This window comes from Eumetopias jubatus, unplaced genomic scaffold (genome assembly GCF_037043125.1).
Source record: "Eumetopias jubatus isolate StellerSeaLion01/CBP00866 unplaced genomic scaffold, mEumJub1_p1.0 scaffold_7, whole genome shotgun sequence".
NCBI classification, from domain to species: Eukaryota; Metazoa; Chordata; class Mammalia; order Carnivora; family Otariidae; genus Eumetopias; species Eumetopias jubatus.
The window spans coordinates 51297779-51313958 of NW_028274813.1; the positions used below are offsets into that span (position 1 = coordinate 51297779).

Genomic DNA, 16180 nt, shown 5'->3' on the forward strand with positions numbered 1-16180 from the left:
TGGGGCATTAAGCCCATTTACTTTCAGGGTAACTATTGAAAGATATGAATTTAGTGACATTGTATTTCCTGTAAGGTGACTGTTACTGTATATTGTCTGTGTTCCTTTCTGTTCTATGTTGCTTTTAGGCTGTCTCTTTGCTTAAAGGACTCCTTTCAATATTTCTTGGAGGGCTGGTTTCGTGTTTGCAAATTCCTTTAGTTTTTGTTTGTCCTGGAAGATTTTTATCTCTCCTTCTATTTTCAATGACAACCTAGCTGGATATAGTATTCTTGGCTGCATATTTTTCTCGTTTAGTGCTCTGAATATATCATGCCAGTCCTTTCTGGCCTGCCAGATCTCTGTGGATAGTTCTGCTGCCAAGCTAATGTTTCTACCATTATAGGTTACATATCTCTTCTCCCGAGCTGCTGTCAGGATTTTCTCTTTGTCTCTGAGACTCGTAAGTTTTACTATTAGATGTCAGGGTGTTGACCTACTTTTATTGATTTTGAGAGGGGTTCTCTGTGCCTCCTTGATCTTGATGCCTGTTTTCTTCCCCAAATTAGGGAACTTCTCTGCTATAATTTGCTCCAATATACCTTCTTCTCCTCTCTTTCTTTCTTCTTCTTCTGGGATCCCAAGTATTCTAATGTTGTTTTGTCTTATGGTATTGCTTATCTCTCGAATTCTGCCCTCGTGATCCAGTAGTTGTTCATCTCTCTTTTTCTCAGCTTCTTTATTTTCCATCATTTTGTCTTCTATATCACTGATTCTCTCTTCTGCCTCATTTATCCTAGCTGTTAGCACCCCCATTTTTTATTGTACCTCATTAATAGCCTTTTTGATTTCAACTTGGTTAGGTTTTAGTCCTTTTATTTCTCCAGAAAGAGTTTCTCTAATAACTTCCATACTTTTTTCAAGCCCAGCTAGTTTCTTTAAAATCATGATTCTAAACTCTAGGTCCAACATCGTACTAATGTGTGTATTGCGTGGGTCCCTGGCAGTCAGTACTATGTCTTTTTCTTTTTGTTGAGGTGATTTTTTCCATCTTGTCATTTTGTCCAGAGGAGAATAGATGAATGAGAGAACAAAATGCTAACAGGGTAACAACGTACCCAGAAAATATACTCTAAACAAATCAGGAAAAGACCTGAAGCCAGGGGAAAAGAAAGGGGAAAGAGAGAAAAAAGAAAAAGATAAAAATAAACAAAAGCAGAACAAAACAAAAAAAACAGAATATGATCAAATATGATCAGGCTGGTGCATAGGTCAGTGCCACACACTAGATTTTGGGTGTATTTTGGTCTGTTAGAAGAAATGCCGCCCAAAATTTTAAAGAAAGAAAAACTTACATATGTACAAAAATAAGGGTTGATACGAAGAAGGGATGGAATATGATTGTAAAGATAAAAATTGTAAAAAATATAAAAGGAATTGATAAGAAGTTGTTTGAAAAAAGAAAGAAGAGGATTTAAAAAACAAAAAAAGAAAAGAAAAACAAAAGGGAGAGAATGTGATCTGGCACGAGACTAGAACAAAGTCATACACTAGAGATTAGGGTATATTTTTATCTGTTAGAAGAAACTGTATCTCAAAATTTTAAAGAGAGAACAACTTATATATATGCCAAAAATAAGGGTAACTACTATGAAGGGATAGAATATGACTCTATAAAAAAATTTAAAAAATTAAAAAAGAATATGACTCTAAAAATGAAAAATAAAAATGTTTTTTAAAAAGGGGAAAAAGAAAAATTCAAAAAAAAAGTTAAAAAAAATTAACTGAAAGACTAAAGAATCATGGTAAAAAAAGCTGTGGATTCTATGTGCAATATTCCCCTAGCTCTGGAGTTCTGCCGTTCTCATTGATCGGTAAACTTCGTCTTGGCTGGCTGCTCTTGCTGATCTTCTGGGGGAGGGGCCTGTTGCCAAATGGGGGAGGGGTGGTTTCCAGATGTCTTTGCTGCAGGCGGAATTGCCCTGCCCTTGCAGGGTCCAGGCTAAGTAATCTGCTCAGATTTGCTCTCGGGAGCTTTTGTTCCCTGCAAGCTTTCTGTACAGCTTTGGAGGATGAGAGTGAAAATGGCGGCCTCCCAATCTCCTCCCCAGAAGAGACGAGAACTCGGGGCCCCGCTCCTCAGTGCGCCCCCAGAAAAAAGCAGTAAGTCACTCCCATCTCCCCAGTCTCTGGCCGCACTCCACGCTCACCCAGCCTGTGACCGAGCGTTTCTATCTCTGGCACCCCACCCCGTGTGGAGTCTCCAAATCCAGCAGATCCCTGCGGTGCGCTCCTGCGCTGCTCCTCCTGGGGGAGGAAGGGGAGGCCCCCCGATCTGCCGCTTGTTGTGTCCCTGCTGGAGGAGCAGTGGCCCGACTGTGCCGCGTATCACGGTTTATGGCAACCCCGAGCTGAGAGCCTACTCCTCGGCTCCATTTCTGCAGCCGGCTTCCTTGCTCCAACACCTGGGAGCTCTGCCGCACTCAGGCACCCCCGGTCCTTCTGTGACTCCGAGGGTTCTGAGACCACACTGTCCCAGCGAGGGTTCCACCCCCCGCTTAGCCACTGAAGCAATGTCCCTCAGCGGAGCCAACTTCTAAAAGTTCCAATTTTGTGCTCCGCGACTCTATCACTTGCCAGTAGCAGCTGACAGAGGCCCCCTGCCCCGCTGTCTGTGTTCCTGAATATCGCCTTGGATTCACTTCTCCCCACATCCTACCTTCCAGAAAGTGGTCACTTTTCTGTTCAGAGAGTTGTCGCTATTCTTTTCTTCGATCTCCTGTTGGGTTCGTAGGTGTTCAGAATGTTTTGATCCCTATCCAGCCAAATTCCTGAGACCAGATGAAATCCAGGTCTCCTACTCCGCCGCCATCTTGCTCCGCCCCCACAGATGTTATTCTAAGACACTCATTCATCTGGAATCCTGGGGGCATTTATAGTTACTAGTTTTACAGATAACATTCTCAGTTTGATTCATTCTCTTGGAAATCCAGATTCAAAAATGATTTGTTGTGAATTTCTAATAGCCTAATTGCAGTTATTCTTTCTTGAGAAACCATACATAATCTCTGCTGTTTAAACTATGACTAATGCTCAATATATCATTGAGAAGAGTTTTTTAATACAAAATTTTTAATACAAAAATGGGCATTCGGTTATGCATTACTTAGAAAAGAGATTCCTCTTTGAAATAAAGTCAAATGCGTTGTATTACTTATAGATTGCTATGTAAAACGTTTCCCCAAAATTGTGTGGTTTGAAACAACAAACATTTACCTCTCAGTGTCTGTGGGTCGGGAATATAGGTGTGGCTTAGCCAAGTGTCTGTAGCTCAAGGTCTCCCACGAGGTTGCAAGCTGTCAGGCATGACCGCCCTCAAATTTGAAGACTTGACTTAGGGACTATATACTTTTAAGCCTGGTCACTTGGTTTCTGGCAGTTCTCACTCCATCATAGTGTCGGACTGAGGACATCGATTTCTTGCTGGCTGTTGAATTCCTCTCAGCTCTCTCAGGTAGTTCCTTGGCATATGGACATCTCTCTGGGACTGTCTTATGGCATGGCAGCAGGCTTCCTCCAAAGCAAGCAGTGCATGAGAGAGAGCAAATACATGCCCAAGGCTTTTAACTTCTGCCTCATTCTGTTTCTTATAATGGAGCTGATAATTCCAACCCACACTTAAAGGAAGGAAATTACACAAGAGTGTTAATGCTAAGAGGTGGAAATCGTTGGGAGGCATCTTAGCATTTATTTGCCACATTGGTACCAATTTTTGTTAGTTAAACGTTTCATCAAAATTGAAGAAAAAATAAATGAGAACTACAATATGTCACCCTTAAACTGTTGTTTTACATGTACATGATATAATGTCTAGCTACTGATAATAGTATAAGATTATTTCAGCAATCCTGTAGCTACTAGTAAGCATTTTGATTCATGATTAATCAGCTGGATTTCTAATGTTCTGGGGAGGAACTGAACTTCACATGAGGTCATTTGATATGACAAAAGGTTATTAAATTCAGTAAAAAGATGTACTTCATTTATTTCTAGAAAGAATGTGAGATATAAGCATCATCATATCATACTAGGAAATTAAAGATAAAAGTACAAAAGGCACTTATGAATACATTCATTGAACTTGATAAGTGTGGTTCAATAAAGTTGTGGCTCTAGGAAGCTAATTTCACTGTGGTACAAATGGGAAGCAAAGACAAGGAGTCCATTGATAGGATCTGTTCTCCCATGAATCTTGAGGGAGGGGAAGGAGTGATCAAGTAGAGAGACGTGGGTTATAGATGTACCTATTTTAAGAGGAAAAAAATTAATAGAAAGGTAAGTTTTTCGATACAAAAGCCAAAGAAAAGCAAGTTTCTCGAAGCAATGGAAATGGAGAGTTCTAGTAGGAGAATTAGCTTTGAAGAGGGTAATTAATGTCACTTCCACTGAGGTGGGAAGAAAAGAATTAAGTAGGAATGTGGCTTTTGATACATTCCTCGATGCAAGAATAGCAAGCAGACTTGGAAGTTGCCTTTTTAACAGTATCTATTTTTTTCTGTAAAATAAATGCAGCTCTTGCGTGTTCAAAGAGTAGGCGGTTTCAGGAGAGTGGTAAATGGAAGCAGAGACTGATCAGTGATGCAGAGGGAGTGGAAGCAGGTGGAGATCAGGATATCAGTCCTCAGTGTCTTGAAATGTGTTTTAGGATATAATGCTCAGTTTCAGTGCCAGTCACTTCTTGGGTATATTACTGAATTCCTCTGCTAACTGACTTCCTTGCTGTCTCTCGGGCCCGTACTTTCTGGGGTAAAGATCATTCTCTAAAACCAGTAACAGAAGGGCCTCAAGGATATATGCCTCTCTGGCTTCTCCTTAGGGCAGCTGCCTAGTCTATACCTGCCATACATGAAGTTCCCCAAACTGAGCTGTCTTGTAGGGGCCTTTTTCAAGCCCCAGATCTTTGTTCTGCTGAACTACATGAAGCAAGGTCTCTCCCCATCACACGGTGCCCTGCAACTGTAAATATTTGCCCACTATATAAATACTTATTAAGCAAATAAATATTTTTTAAGTCACATGACAGAATAAGTACTTTTTCCCTCTTAAACCATCTAAGTAACTCATATTCTACTTTTAGAAGCTAACTCAAGGGCATATGCTGAAATTTTTCCCCATTGTCTTGTTCCTTTTGTTCCCGTAGCACCGGAGTGCGTTTCTCTATCCTAGTATCTGCCACCCTGACCTCCGCACACTGTAAGCTCCTTGAGAGCAGCAATCATGATTGCTTTCTGTTTGGTCCTCTGAAACCACAAAGGCTCAGTTGATTTTAAAAAATAACAATGTAAACTAGATATTTAATCTTCTGAGTGAAAACAAAGCAAGGGAGTTAGAAGTATTGGTGTAGACTGGAAACAGAAGGTCATTTCACCAAGACTTTATAGAATATGTTGGGGGGAAAATGGAAAGTTAATCATTGACTTAACTTGAATCTGAGTCTAAGTGCTCTGGCAACTAAAGCATAGAGGAAAGCAAAAGTGTCACATATTTCTTAATGACTAATTCAAACAGAAATTTGTTTATAAAAGTACCCTTCGTAGTATAATGGGAAATATCTTCACTTGGTACTTTTAGAAAGATATAAAACTTGTTCAAATAAAAATTTTATGTACTGACCATAATACATTACAGTTCATGTTTTGAGCTGTAGTATCATGGTCCAAATATGTCGCTTTATGATTGACTAACGGAATACAGAAATAGAATTTAAGAAATCTGGAATTAACCTCTAATTAAATTTCTCTTAATAAGGTATCTCACATTACCTTTTAGCAAGAGTGGATTAAAACTTTCTCAGTGCTGGCATTCGAAATTTTTTAAAAGGGAGACTTCAGTGGTTTTATACAAGATATAGAGAAGGCAATGGTGACAACATTTTGCATGGTTCTATGAGTCTGATTTTTATTCTCATTTTGGTTAAAGACCATATTTCTCTTATGTTTGAGTAAAAAAATTAAACATTCTTGCTTGTATCTCAAGTATATTCCTCAAGTAGGAAATCTGCTCACATTTTTTTTTCCCTTGGAGTTAGACATTACAGGAAAGACAGTTTGAGCTTGTTTTCAGTAAAGTCCTGTTTGTATTTAATACTGATAATGCCGGTGTCAATCAGTGTGAAAATAATGCTGTAGGTGGAAGACATTCATTGAGGAAGCTGCTTTGTTGAATTAAGATGTATTTTTTTTCAAGGGGGGGTGGATAGAACCTAGTCATGATTTATAACCACTTACTGAAATCTGTTATTACACACACCTGTTACAGACCCTCTAATAAGACCATATGCAATATCTAGTGCACTTACTTTTTAGATTTTATTTTTTTATTACTTTTTTTATACTCAAGAACTTTATTTTTAATCTATAGAACCATTCAAATCAGTAATTAGAAAGCATGGGTTGAACAACAACAAAAACCTACTTGCATTTGCTAAGAAACTTATTTGAGGGCGAGAGAGTGAAAGAGAGAGCATGAGAGAGGGGAGGGTCAGGGGGAAAGCAGACTCCCCACTGAGCAGGGAGCCTGACACAGGACTCATCCTGGGATGCCAGGATCATGACCTGAGCCGAAGGCAGTCGCTTAACCGACTGAGCCACCCAGGCATCCCTAGTGCACTTACATTTTAAGTCTGTGTTTTGAACCACCAACAATCCCTAAATTTATTCTACTCCTATTTATTTATTACTCAGTGTATAGTAGAAGCTGAGATATTTAAATAAAATTAATGATATGACTGAGAAAGGCTGGTATTTCAAAATATACAAGTCTAATTCTTAGTGTAATAAATAAAAAATATTATTTCATCAGTTGAACTAATGGTAAGCAAATGGATTGACTTGCTTTTGTTTCTCACCCAGTGTAACAAACTTTTTTGAAAGTATAGATTTATTGTGATGAGTATTTTTACCCTTAGGTCTTGGACTCACTCATTTTTGTTCAACAGAATGACATGCACATGCTATGTGCCCAGTGGTATATAGGGTTCTATAGAAAATAAGAAAGAATTGTAGTAAAAGGTCCATTCCATCAAATAGTTTGTCATCATATTTAGGATAATAAATTACTGAATAAAATAAAAATCAGAAAGTAATATTCATCAAAATGCATAAGCCTGTGCTATGGGTGAACAAGGGAGAAAACTCTGAAAACAGCAAAGTTAAAATAAAGTTTCTGTGGAAGAGAAAAAATGTAAACCATCCAAACAAGTAAGTATTAAGCAGAAAGCAAAGGTTACAGAATGTGAGAAAAAGAGCCACATGTTAGAATGGAGAATAGTGCTCTTACAGCAGGGAAAGGGAAGTGGTAGAGCCAAAAAGTGTCAGGGTCTACATAAGGGATCTGACATATAACAGAGAAATAGAAAGCCTGATGAAGGCTATGTTTTAGGAAAATTCACTGGACACTAATGTGGAGATTCAACTGGATACAAGAAGGCATGGTAATGACTAGAGAAAATGAACTGACATTTTTTATTTAAGATATCATTGCAATTATATATTGAAAAAATAGTTAACAGTGGATACATGCATCCATTTCTATTCAAGCAGAAAATAATGATTTTATAATTTCCCATTTTTGTCTGTGTGTATAAAACAAATGATGCTAACAATTACCTATCAATATACATAGCTCTTGCCTCAAGCTAGATAATTTGGGCACATCCTCATCTTCCATGAAATGTGAAACACAAGTTAATCTCTGTATTACTGATTAGAATAAAAATGTGATTTATGGGCAAGTGATCCCTAGGCCTTAGAGTAAACCAAATTACAAATTAATTTCTATAAACTTGGTAATTTCAAGTATCTGTAGGAAATATGTATACATATTTTAGGATATATATTTCAGTTATTTATATAAAATATATATAGTAAATAGTTAAAAGTAAAATTATATTAATGACTTAGTGAAAGAAGAGAACTAGGTAATAATAATTATAATATTGATGCGAATTATATTTATACAGTAATTTCTATGAAATCATGTGATATCACAATGCCATAAGTAACTCTAAAACCTTGGTCATTGCTCATGAGATAATAAATACAGCACTTAGGTCAGGTAGCCTTTCTGACCATGGTCCCTAACATGAGGTCAGTTCTCTCGAGCTCTTGCACCTGACTCTTGAAGGGGTGGTGATCAAAAGATGAGAATTAGGAAACCAAAGAGAAGAAGAAGACAGTTAAGTTTTGCTTAGCAACTTCAAACTTGTATCATGGAACTGTGTAGTATTTGAAAATCCTTGGGGATGATTAAAGTCTTACCTATTGATACCTGGTGCCTACTCAAGCATAAACACAGTGCCTCTAAGGACTTAAAATTACTTTTAAAGGTATTAACACAATCCATCATACTCACTTTGGAATTTTCTTACTATAATACTATAATAATGCACTGAATCAGCTTTGCTGAATCTAACTTCTCTTGAATTGCTTTATTCTGTTTCACAGGTTCTAATTTCGTTGACCTAGATGACCTGAACATAAGTTTATATAACTGTTGTCATTGAATTCTCTCTTATAAACTTAAAAAACTGGAAACTTGCTTTAAAAAAGTTCTAATATCATTTGCCTGTTAATATTGCTTTTGTCATAAAATAGACCAGTGCATCAATAGTTTGGATTCATGGATAATGGAGTATAATTAATACTATGTGCATAAGAGTAACATCTTACTCTAGATGTTTAAATTGTAATATATTTTAAAGAATTTATTTCAGTCAGTTATACATTATTATCTTTTAAATAAGTAATGCTTGCCTTTTAAAATAAAATCTGGCCACAACTGACTATAGCTCATATAATCTATTCAAAAACAAATTCAAATCTGAGATAATTAGACCTGGCTTCTTTAGATCTAGGACAAATATTTTTCACATAGTATATATTCAATAAACATAAATTGAAATAATTCAAGTTTGAATTTTTATTACATATGTAAAAATAAAACATTAATTAAAAATATAAACATGATCACAGGGAAAACATAGTCCCTGAGAAAAAATATATTTGATCCTGATATAATAACTTATAATTATTGATATAATAATGGCAAGTCATACAGATAGATATAGATATAAATGTGTATTTTATTACAGTACATATTCCCTACTTTAAGTAAATTGTGAAAAACATAGTATATACTAGTTTTTTGGCCTAATTACAACTAATAAACCTAAAAAGAGTGTCATTTTTATTAACATCTGACACAAATTTCCATGTATTGATTCAATGACAGGATTGATTCCTGTCACTTCAATTAAAATAATTGGTCATGCTACCCAAGAGAAATAAGACTTTCACATAAAATGATAATTCATTCACTGCCATCTAGTTACTTTACTTTTACTCTAGTCACAGTTACATTTACCTTACATCTACTGGTAACTTTTAAAGTATGGAAAAACTTGAACTCACAGTTACATTTACCTTACATCTACTGGTAACTTTTAAAGTATGGAAAAACTTGAACTCCCTTAATAGCTTAGAAAAAGCATCCTTCATTCTTTTCATGCAAGATATTGAAGGACTTCTATTAGAAAAAGAAGCTAGGTCTTACATTTAAGAAATTAAAAAAAAAAACAAAAACCCTGATATTTTCCTTTCTGTAAAGCAGTTCAGTTCAATTAGATAAGAAACCAGCAGAGACTATCACAGCTCAACCCAATCAGTTACCACTAATACAGCCATTGGCTGTGGCAGACACAAGCCATGGAATAGATGAGGAGCCCATTTTCTATCTCATACACATACAGACCATTTCTTCAAATAATTTCAGAAAAGTGCATGCTATATGCCACTTTGTAAGTCCAATGACAACTAAAGGACTCAAAAAGTATTATAACTTTATTTAATGTTTAACACAATTTCTTATTTATTGGGACTTGATTTCCTTGGAATCCCTCCCTGTTGTGGATTTATGTTCAAAAATAGAATGCAGTTACATCACACAGAAATATGTCCTGCAGTGGCTTTTCCTGTTGGCACAAGGTTGCCTTTCTGATGTACAAGATTCCAGTACCATGGAGCAAGAAAAGTTGAGCCACATTGAGTATCTAAAAAGGAAAATAGAAAGATGGATTCAGAAAACTACTTCTTACCACAATGGATCACTGAGCATGGTAGGAACGTCCCAGAAAGTTCAACTCTTAAAGGGCTCAAAGACATGAATGCTTTTCCACTATTCTCAGGTTGCGGAATCTTGGTATAGTAGTGACTCTCACATGAACCTGTTCTGCAGCCTTAGATCTTACAGGAGAAGCTAACAAAATCCACTCCTATCCTGTGGCTATAAAAGAAGCCCATACGTTGTTTTGGAGGGAACTGTCACGAGATTACTTAGCATTATTTAAAGATGAATAAAGAGGATTAAAATAAGAGAAAATAGAGATTGAGAAAATAAGGCTCCAGTGAAGATTCCACAGAAAAAAACAAAGCTGACATGCACATAATAAAGGAAACACATATTGTTGAAAAAGACTTATAATTCAGGTGAAAGTAAAATTTGTTCTGTATATGCTTTATAACTTTCAATAAATGCATAAGAACATGAACTTTATTAAACAATAAAAAATAAGAATGATACAACAGTGGATGAATTTAAAAAAAGGAACTGAATAAAAGACTTGAAATAAGTGGGAGCTTTTTGAGATCAGAAAGGAATGTAACATCATAAATAATATAATAGCCAAATAAAGATGACATTAGAAACAAAAGAACAGAATCCATACTATGGAAATTAAAATCAGTACTATGGAGGACAAGCCTGAGATTCTTTCTTACATTGAAGGGGAAAAAAACAAGATAGTAGATTCTGAAGCAAAAGTGAACATGCAACAAGATAAAACAAAAAAGAAAGCTGGAGAACATTATGTGTACATATGCATGCATTATTCCTAAATATAATACTAGCAAAAGGAATCAACCATAATAAAAGGGTAATAGTCCATCACCAAGTAAAATTGATTCCTGTAATATAGTCAGAGTTGAACATTAAGAAGCACACTCATACAATCTACTGCATCAATAGAGAAATAGAGAAATATTATTTGACTATCTTGATAAATAATAGTAAACATAGTGAAGACTACGTATGAAACATAATGTACAGTTTATATACTTTAACTCATTTTAATTCTCACTAAAAGCTTATGCTAGTTATTATTATCATCATCACTTACATGATGAGGAAATTGAAGTAGAGAGATTAAGAGACTAAGCCAAAGTCAGCCAGCTAGTGGCAGCTATGATGTAAGGAATGCGGGGGGGGTTTGTTGTTGTTTAAAAAGTGGGTATTCATATTTATGCATTTGCACATAATATGAACATGTGTGCTTATGTATAGAGAATTAGACAAAATTGCTCTAAAAATCTGAAGGATAAACTACTCTATAACCATATAATTGTACATATATAGATATATATTAAAAAAAACCTGAAGCAACATACACCAAAATATTAAGGAGGCTGCCTCTGAGAGATCAATTTAACAGTGATTTCTATATTGTCTTTCTTGCTTGGCAGTGTTTGTGTACAATATTCACATAAACCAATGTATATATTATATAGAAGATAGATATAGATTTTAATAGTGACATGATTATCTATAAAAGTTATCAAAAGGAGACTGTCTTGAAGCCGTACAGTAACTGACTCCAGATAAGTCTTACTGCCATGAACAACTATGAAAATGGGTAAAATAAAGTAATGGTTTTCAGAAAACGAAAGAGGCAAGGCAAGACTGAGATCTGTGGGGAGAAAAAAGGATACTAATGAGGTAATCTCTACAGGAGTCATTCTCTGCCTGAGAAGGATTTCCTGGCCCTAACACAGAGCTCTGGAATTCAAGCAGAACATGGAGGTGCCACTGAGTTCAGGAGGCAGAGAGAAGAGTACTGGGCAGCTGAACTAGTTAGAATCTGTGAATCGGGGTAAAAGAAAGGAGGTGTGCTGAGTTGATCTAATTTAGAAGTTTCTATGGGGTTCCACATGAGTCTTTGCCTGAAGACTAGGCTGTCTCATAAGATTCAAAAAACCCAAGGTTTACAATATGGCAACAGAGCAGCTTTTTTGGACTTGACAACAGAACAGAGATGGGAAGGTCAAAGAGTCCTGGGAGAAGAGCCGTAGGGAATATTGAAGTTTAAGCCATTTTTGAGTGAAGAGATACCCTAACAGCCTCTGACATGAAAAAAAAAAATAGCCAGGCTCTCCCTTAGTAGTTAGGATGATGCCCTGAAGAACTGACCTCTCTAGACCTTTCCTTAAAAAGCCTAAATCTAAGCCCCACCAAGATCCATGGTGGGGACAGATTTGGAAGTTGACTCCCACAAAGTTAAAGAGTTTAGGGTGACAGTTTGGGCTTTTCACAGACCTGCATTGCTACCACAAAACCAAGCCTATCTGTATAAGTTTAGCATGACAAGTCAGCATAAATAGTCTGCTGAAACCAAACTGCTTTCTGAGAATGATTATAAATCTGAGTCTCCATCGTGTCATGTCCACAGTGCCCATTCATTATTCAATGAAAATTACTAGATATACAAAGAAACAGAAAATGTGATCCACAGCCAATGAAAAAGTAAAAATCAACCCATAGAAATAAACGGAAGAGGACCAAACAGTAGACTTAGCAGATAAAAACTTTTAAAAAGGCATTATAAATATGTTCAATGACATTAGAGTAAATATATTAAAAGAATCATAGGACATAAAGTCTTAATGATTGGACAGACAGAGAAGTCTAGCAGAGAAAGAGAAATTATACAAGAGCTAAATAAGAATTGTACCAGAAAGTAGTAGACAAGACATGAAGAATTCACTGCAGGAGCTTAAAAAACATACTGCAGAAGGCAAAAAAAAAAAAAAAAAAAGTTTATTAGCTGTTATATATATTAGTTATATAGCTGAAAACAGACAAAATTTTCCAACCTGAGAAATGAAGGAGAAAGATTGAAGAAAATGAACACAGCTTCAGTGACTGGTAGAATTTCAAATTGCATAACATATATATAATTGGAGTCTGAAAAGTAGAGGAAACAGCTGAGGCAGAAATAAAGGGAAAACTAAAAGAAGTTCAGCAAACTCTACATCAAGATTACTTAGGCACATTATAGTCAAACTACTGCAAACCAAAGATAAGGGAAAATTCTCAAAAGCAGCCTGAGGGAGAAAGAAAAACATATACAAGGGAATAAAGATAAAATGATGACTGACTTCACATTAGAAACCATGCTGTAGAGAAGAAATAGAACAACTTTAAAGTGCTTGGGGGGAAAACTGGCAGAATTTTAGATCTCACAAAAACATAACAGTGAAATGAAGTTATTTTCATATAAACAAATCTCAGAAACTGTCTCCAACAGATCACCACTACAAAAAGTACTAAAGGATATGCTTCAAGCCAAAGGGAAATGGTGCTAGATTATAACTCAGACCTACAGGTAGAAATGAAGACCATCAGAAATGGTACATAGGTGGAAAATTTAAAAACTGTATGTTCTTCTTATAATTTGTATAAAGTACATCTGACTATTCACTGTAAGGTGAGGTTTACATTTTAGGCAAAGGTAAAAAGATGAAATTACTATTAAAAATAGATAGAGGACAGGTAAATTAATTATACTGTTGTAAGATTATTACATGTGTGAGGTAAGATATAGAATGTAAAGTATCAGCTTTGAAATGAAAAGCGGGAAATCATCCTAAAAGATGTATGCTGTATGAATTGTGAGGATGAAGAAAAAAATATTGACTATAATTAGACTGTGAAAAGTTATGAGTGCCTCTTGTTAGCCCTGGAACCACCACTAAAACACAATTAAAAAGAGAGATTTAAAAATCAGTACAAGAAATAAATTGAAACCAAAAAAAAAAAAAATCAAATGGAAAAGAAAGAGGGGAAGGAGCCACAAAGGAATAAAAAACAAAGGGACAATTAGAGAACAAATAAGAAGGTATACTTAATTCCAAACATATCAAAAACTACAGTAACTCTAAATGAACTAAATACTAAAATTAAAAAGATGAACACAATAACGTTGATGAATATAACAGAAATTATGCTGAGGAAAAGTAGCGAGACACACAAAAAATATTTACTGCATAATTTCATTAATAGGAAATTCTAGAAAAGGCAAAAATCAGCAATTAGTCAAGAAAGTGTTATCAGTAGTTGCTTGGCACAGGAACAAGGGCTCTGAAGATTAACTGCAAAGGAAAGTGAGGGAGCTTTCTGGGAAGATGGAAATGTTCTGTATCTTGATTGTGTAGTGCTTACACTGCAGTATATATCAATTAAAAGCTTATTGACCTGTACATTTAAAATGAGAGAATTTTATTGCATGTAAGTTATATCTCAATAAAATTGTTTTTTTAAGTGAATCAAAACACTGATTGCTTAGTGATCAATATAGCCGACTTTGAAACTCTTTGCATTCAGATTTTGCCTCTGATATTTACTTACTGTATGAACTGGGCAAATTAATTAACCACTTGAAGTTTTCTCTACAATAGTACTTCATAGGATTGCTGAGAAGATTAATTCCTTATCTGGAGTACGTGTTCAATATATATTATGTTATATTAATATCATCAGCATCACTACTATTTTTACTATGTTCAGAACATGAAACTTTTGAGATATATCAAATCATGAGACAAACTTATTCTCATTTTATCTTCAAATAATTCTTTTAGAAGAGAAATGAGACTTGGATAAAAAGTAAATTGTAAAAGAGATGCTAACGGTAATATAAGATAAGGCATTTAAAGTCAGACTTCGCACAAGCCACTCAATACACACACAGGTTGTAACAAGTTACCGCAAGCTGTGTAGCTTAAAACAACACAAATGCATTATCTTTCAGTTCCAGAAGACAAATCCAAAATGAGTATCACGGGGCTAAAAATCAAGATGTCAGCCAGCTAGTTCCTTCTGAAGGCTCTAGGGGAGAATACACTCCTAGCTTCTGGAGGCTGCCTATATTTGGCTTGTGGCTTCTTTCTCCATCTTCAAAACCAGCCACATAGTATCTTCTTTTTCTTTCACATGACCTTCTTCTCTCCTGTATCAAATCTACTGCCTCCATCTTATAATACGTTTAAGACCCACCAAGATAATATAGAATAATCTGCCCCCATCTCAAGATCCTTCATTTGGTCACATCTGCAAAGCCACTTTTATCATATAAAATAACACTCACAGATTCTAGGGATCAGGGCACAGTCGTCTTTGGAGGCCTGCCAAATGTCATAAAAGTAAGATTAGAAATGAGAGGGGAAGAAAGGAGACACTAGTGTTCTGAGAAATTTTATTTTTAACAGTTTACAAGTGTTAGGTGAAGGAGAAACAAATGGGAAACAAAAACAAATATACAAAATAAAATGTCATTGTTATTTTTAGGTGTTCTAAATGTTTATCTGCGTTTGAAAGGGCAGACAACAATAGAGAATCCACTGTGGTCTTCAAGTGGGAATAAAGGACAGCGGTGGAATGAGGCTCATGTTAATATATATCCAATCACTTCATTTCAGGTAAGAAAAGAACAATCATTTCTGTGAAGGGATTGCAGCACATGAGCATAAAGTTAAAGGCAGACCTTGAGCAAACATAGGAATATGAAGGTTCAGAAATTCTGTGATATATATGAGCATCACAAAAATGACAGTATTTTTTCCTTAGTTCCAAAAGCTGTTTTATAAAGAGAAAATGTCCCTTTTCTTTATTAATTAATACCTATCAAATAATATGTTTGAATAATAGTCTTTCAAAATCCAAATGATGTGCCAGGAGAAAATGTAATCGATTCCTATAAAATCACATGTGTATATTTTGTTTCCTGAAGATAAATAACATAGGTTCTTATAATAACAGAAACTGGATAGTCACTTCTCAATTAATCTGTTCAAATTTTACTTGATGGAATTTTACATGCTTTAGCAAAATGTGTCTCTTTGAGGTAATGTCATTTTAGTAATTTATCACTTTGATGATCAAAAAGAATTTTGAAGAAGCTATTTTTCTTTGTTTTGATATAGAAGAGTAAGGCTAAATTGAATTAAGAAAGTTAGCTGCAAATATATAATAGGAATTTTAATGACTATAAAAATGGCCACTATGGCTTGAGACAATATTTCATGAAACTACT

The 16180-nt window shown here is 35.4% G+C and overlaps 1 protein-coding gene across 1 annotated transcript in view; it reads left to right on the forward strand.

The window, feature by feature from the left end:
- MDGA2 (MAM domain containing glycosylphosphatidylinositol anchor 2) overlaps positions 1 to 16180 on the forward strand; it is a 793866-nt gene that overhangs the window by 763708 nt on the left and 13978 nt on the right. The window contains exon 15 of the mRNA XM_028097835.2: positions 15436 to 15566. Within this exon, the coding sequence (XP_027953636.1) occupies positions 15436 to 15566 (131 nt within the window). The remainder of the gene's footprint in view (positions 1 to 15435; positions 15567 to 16180) is intronic.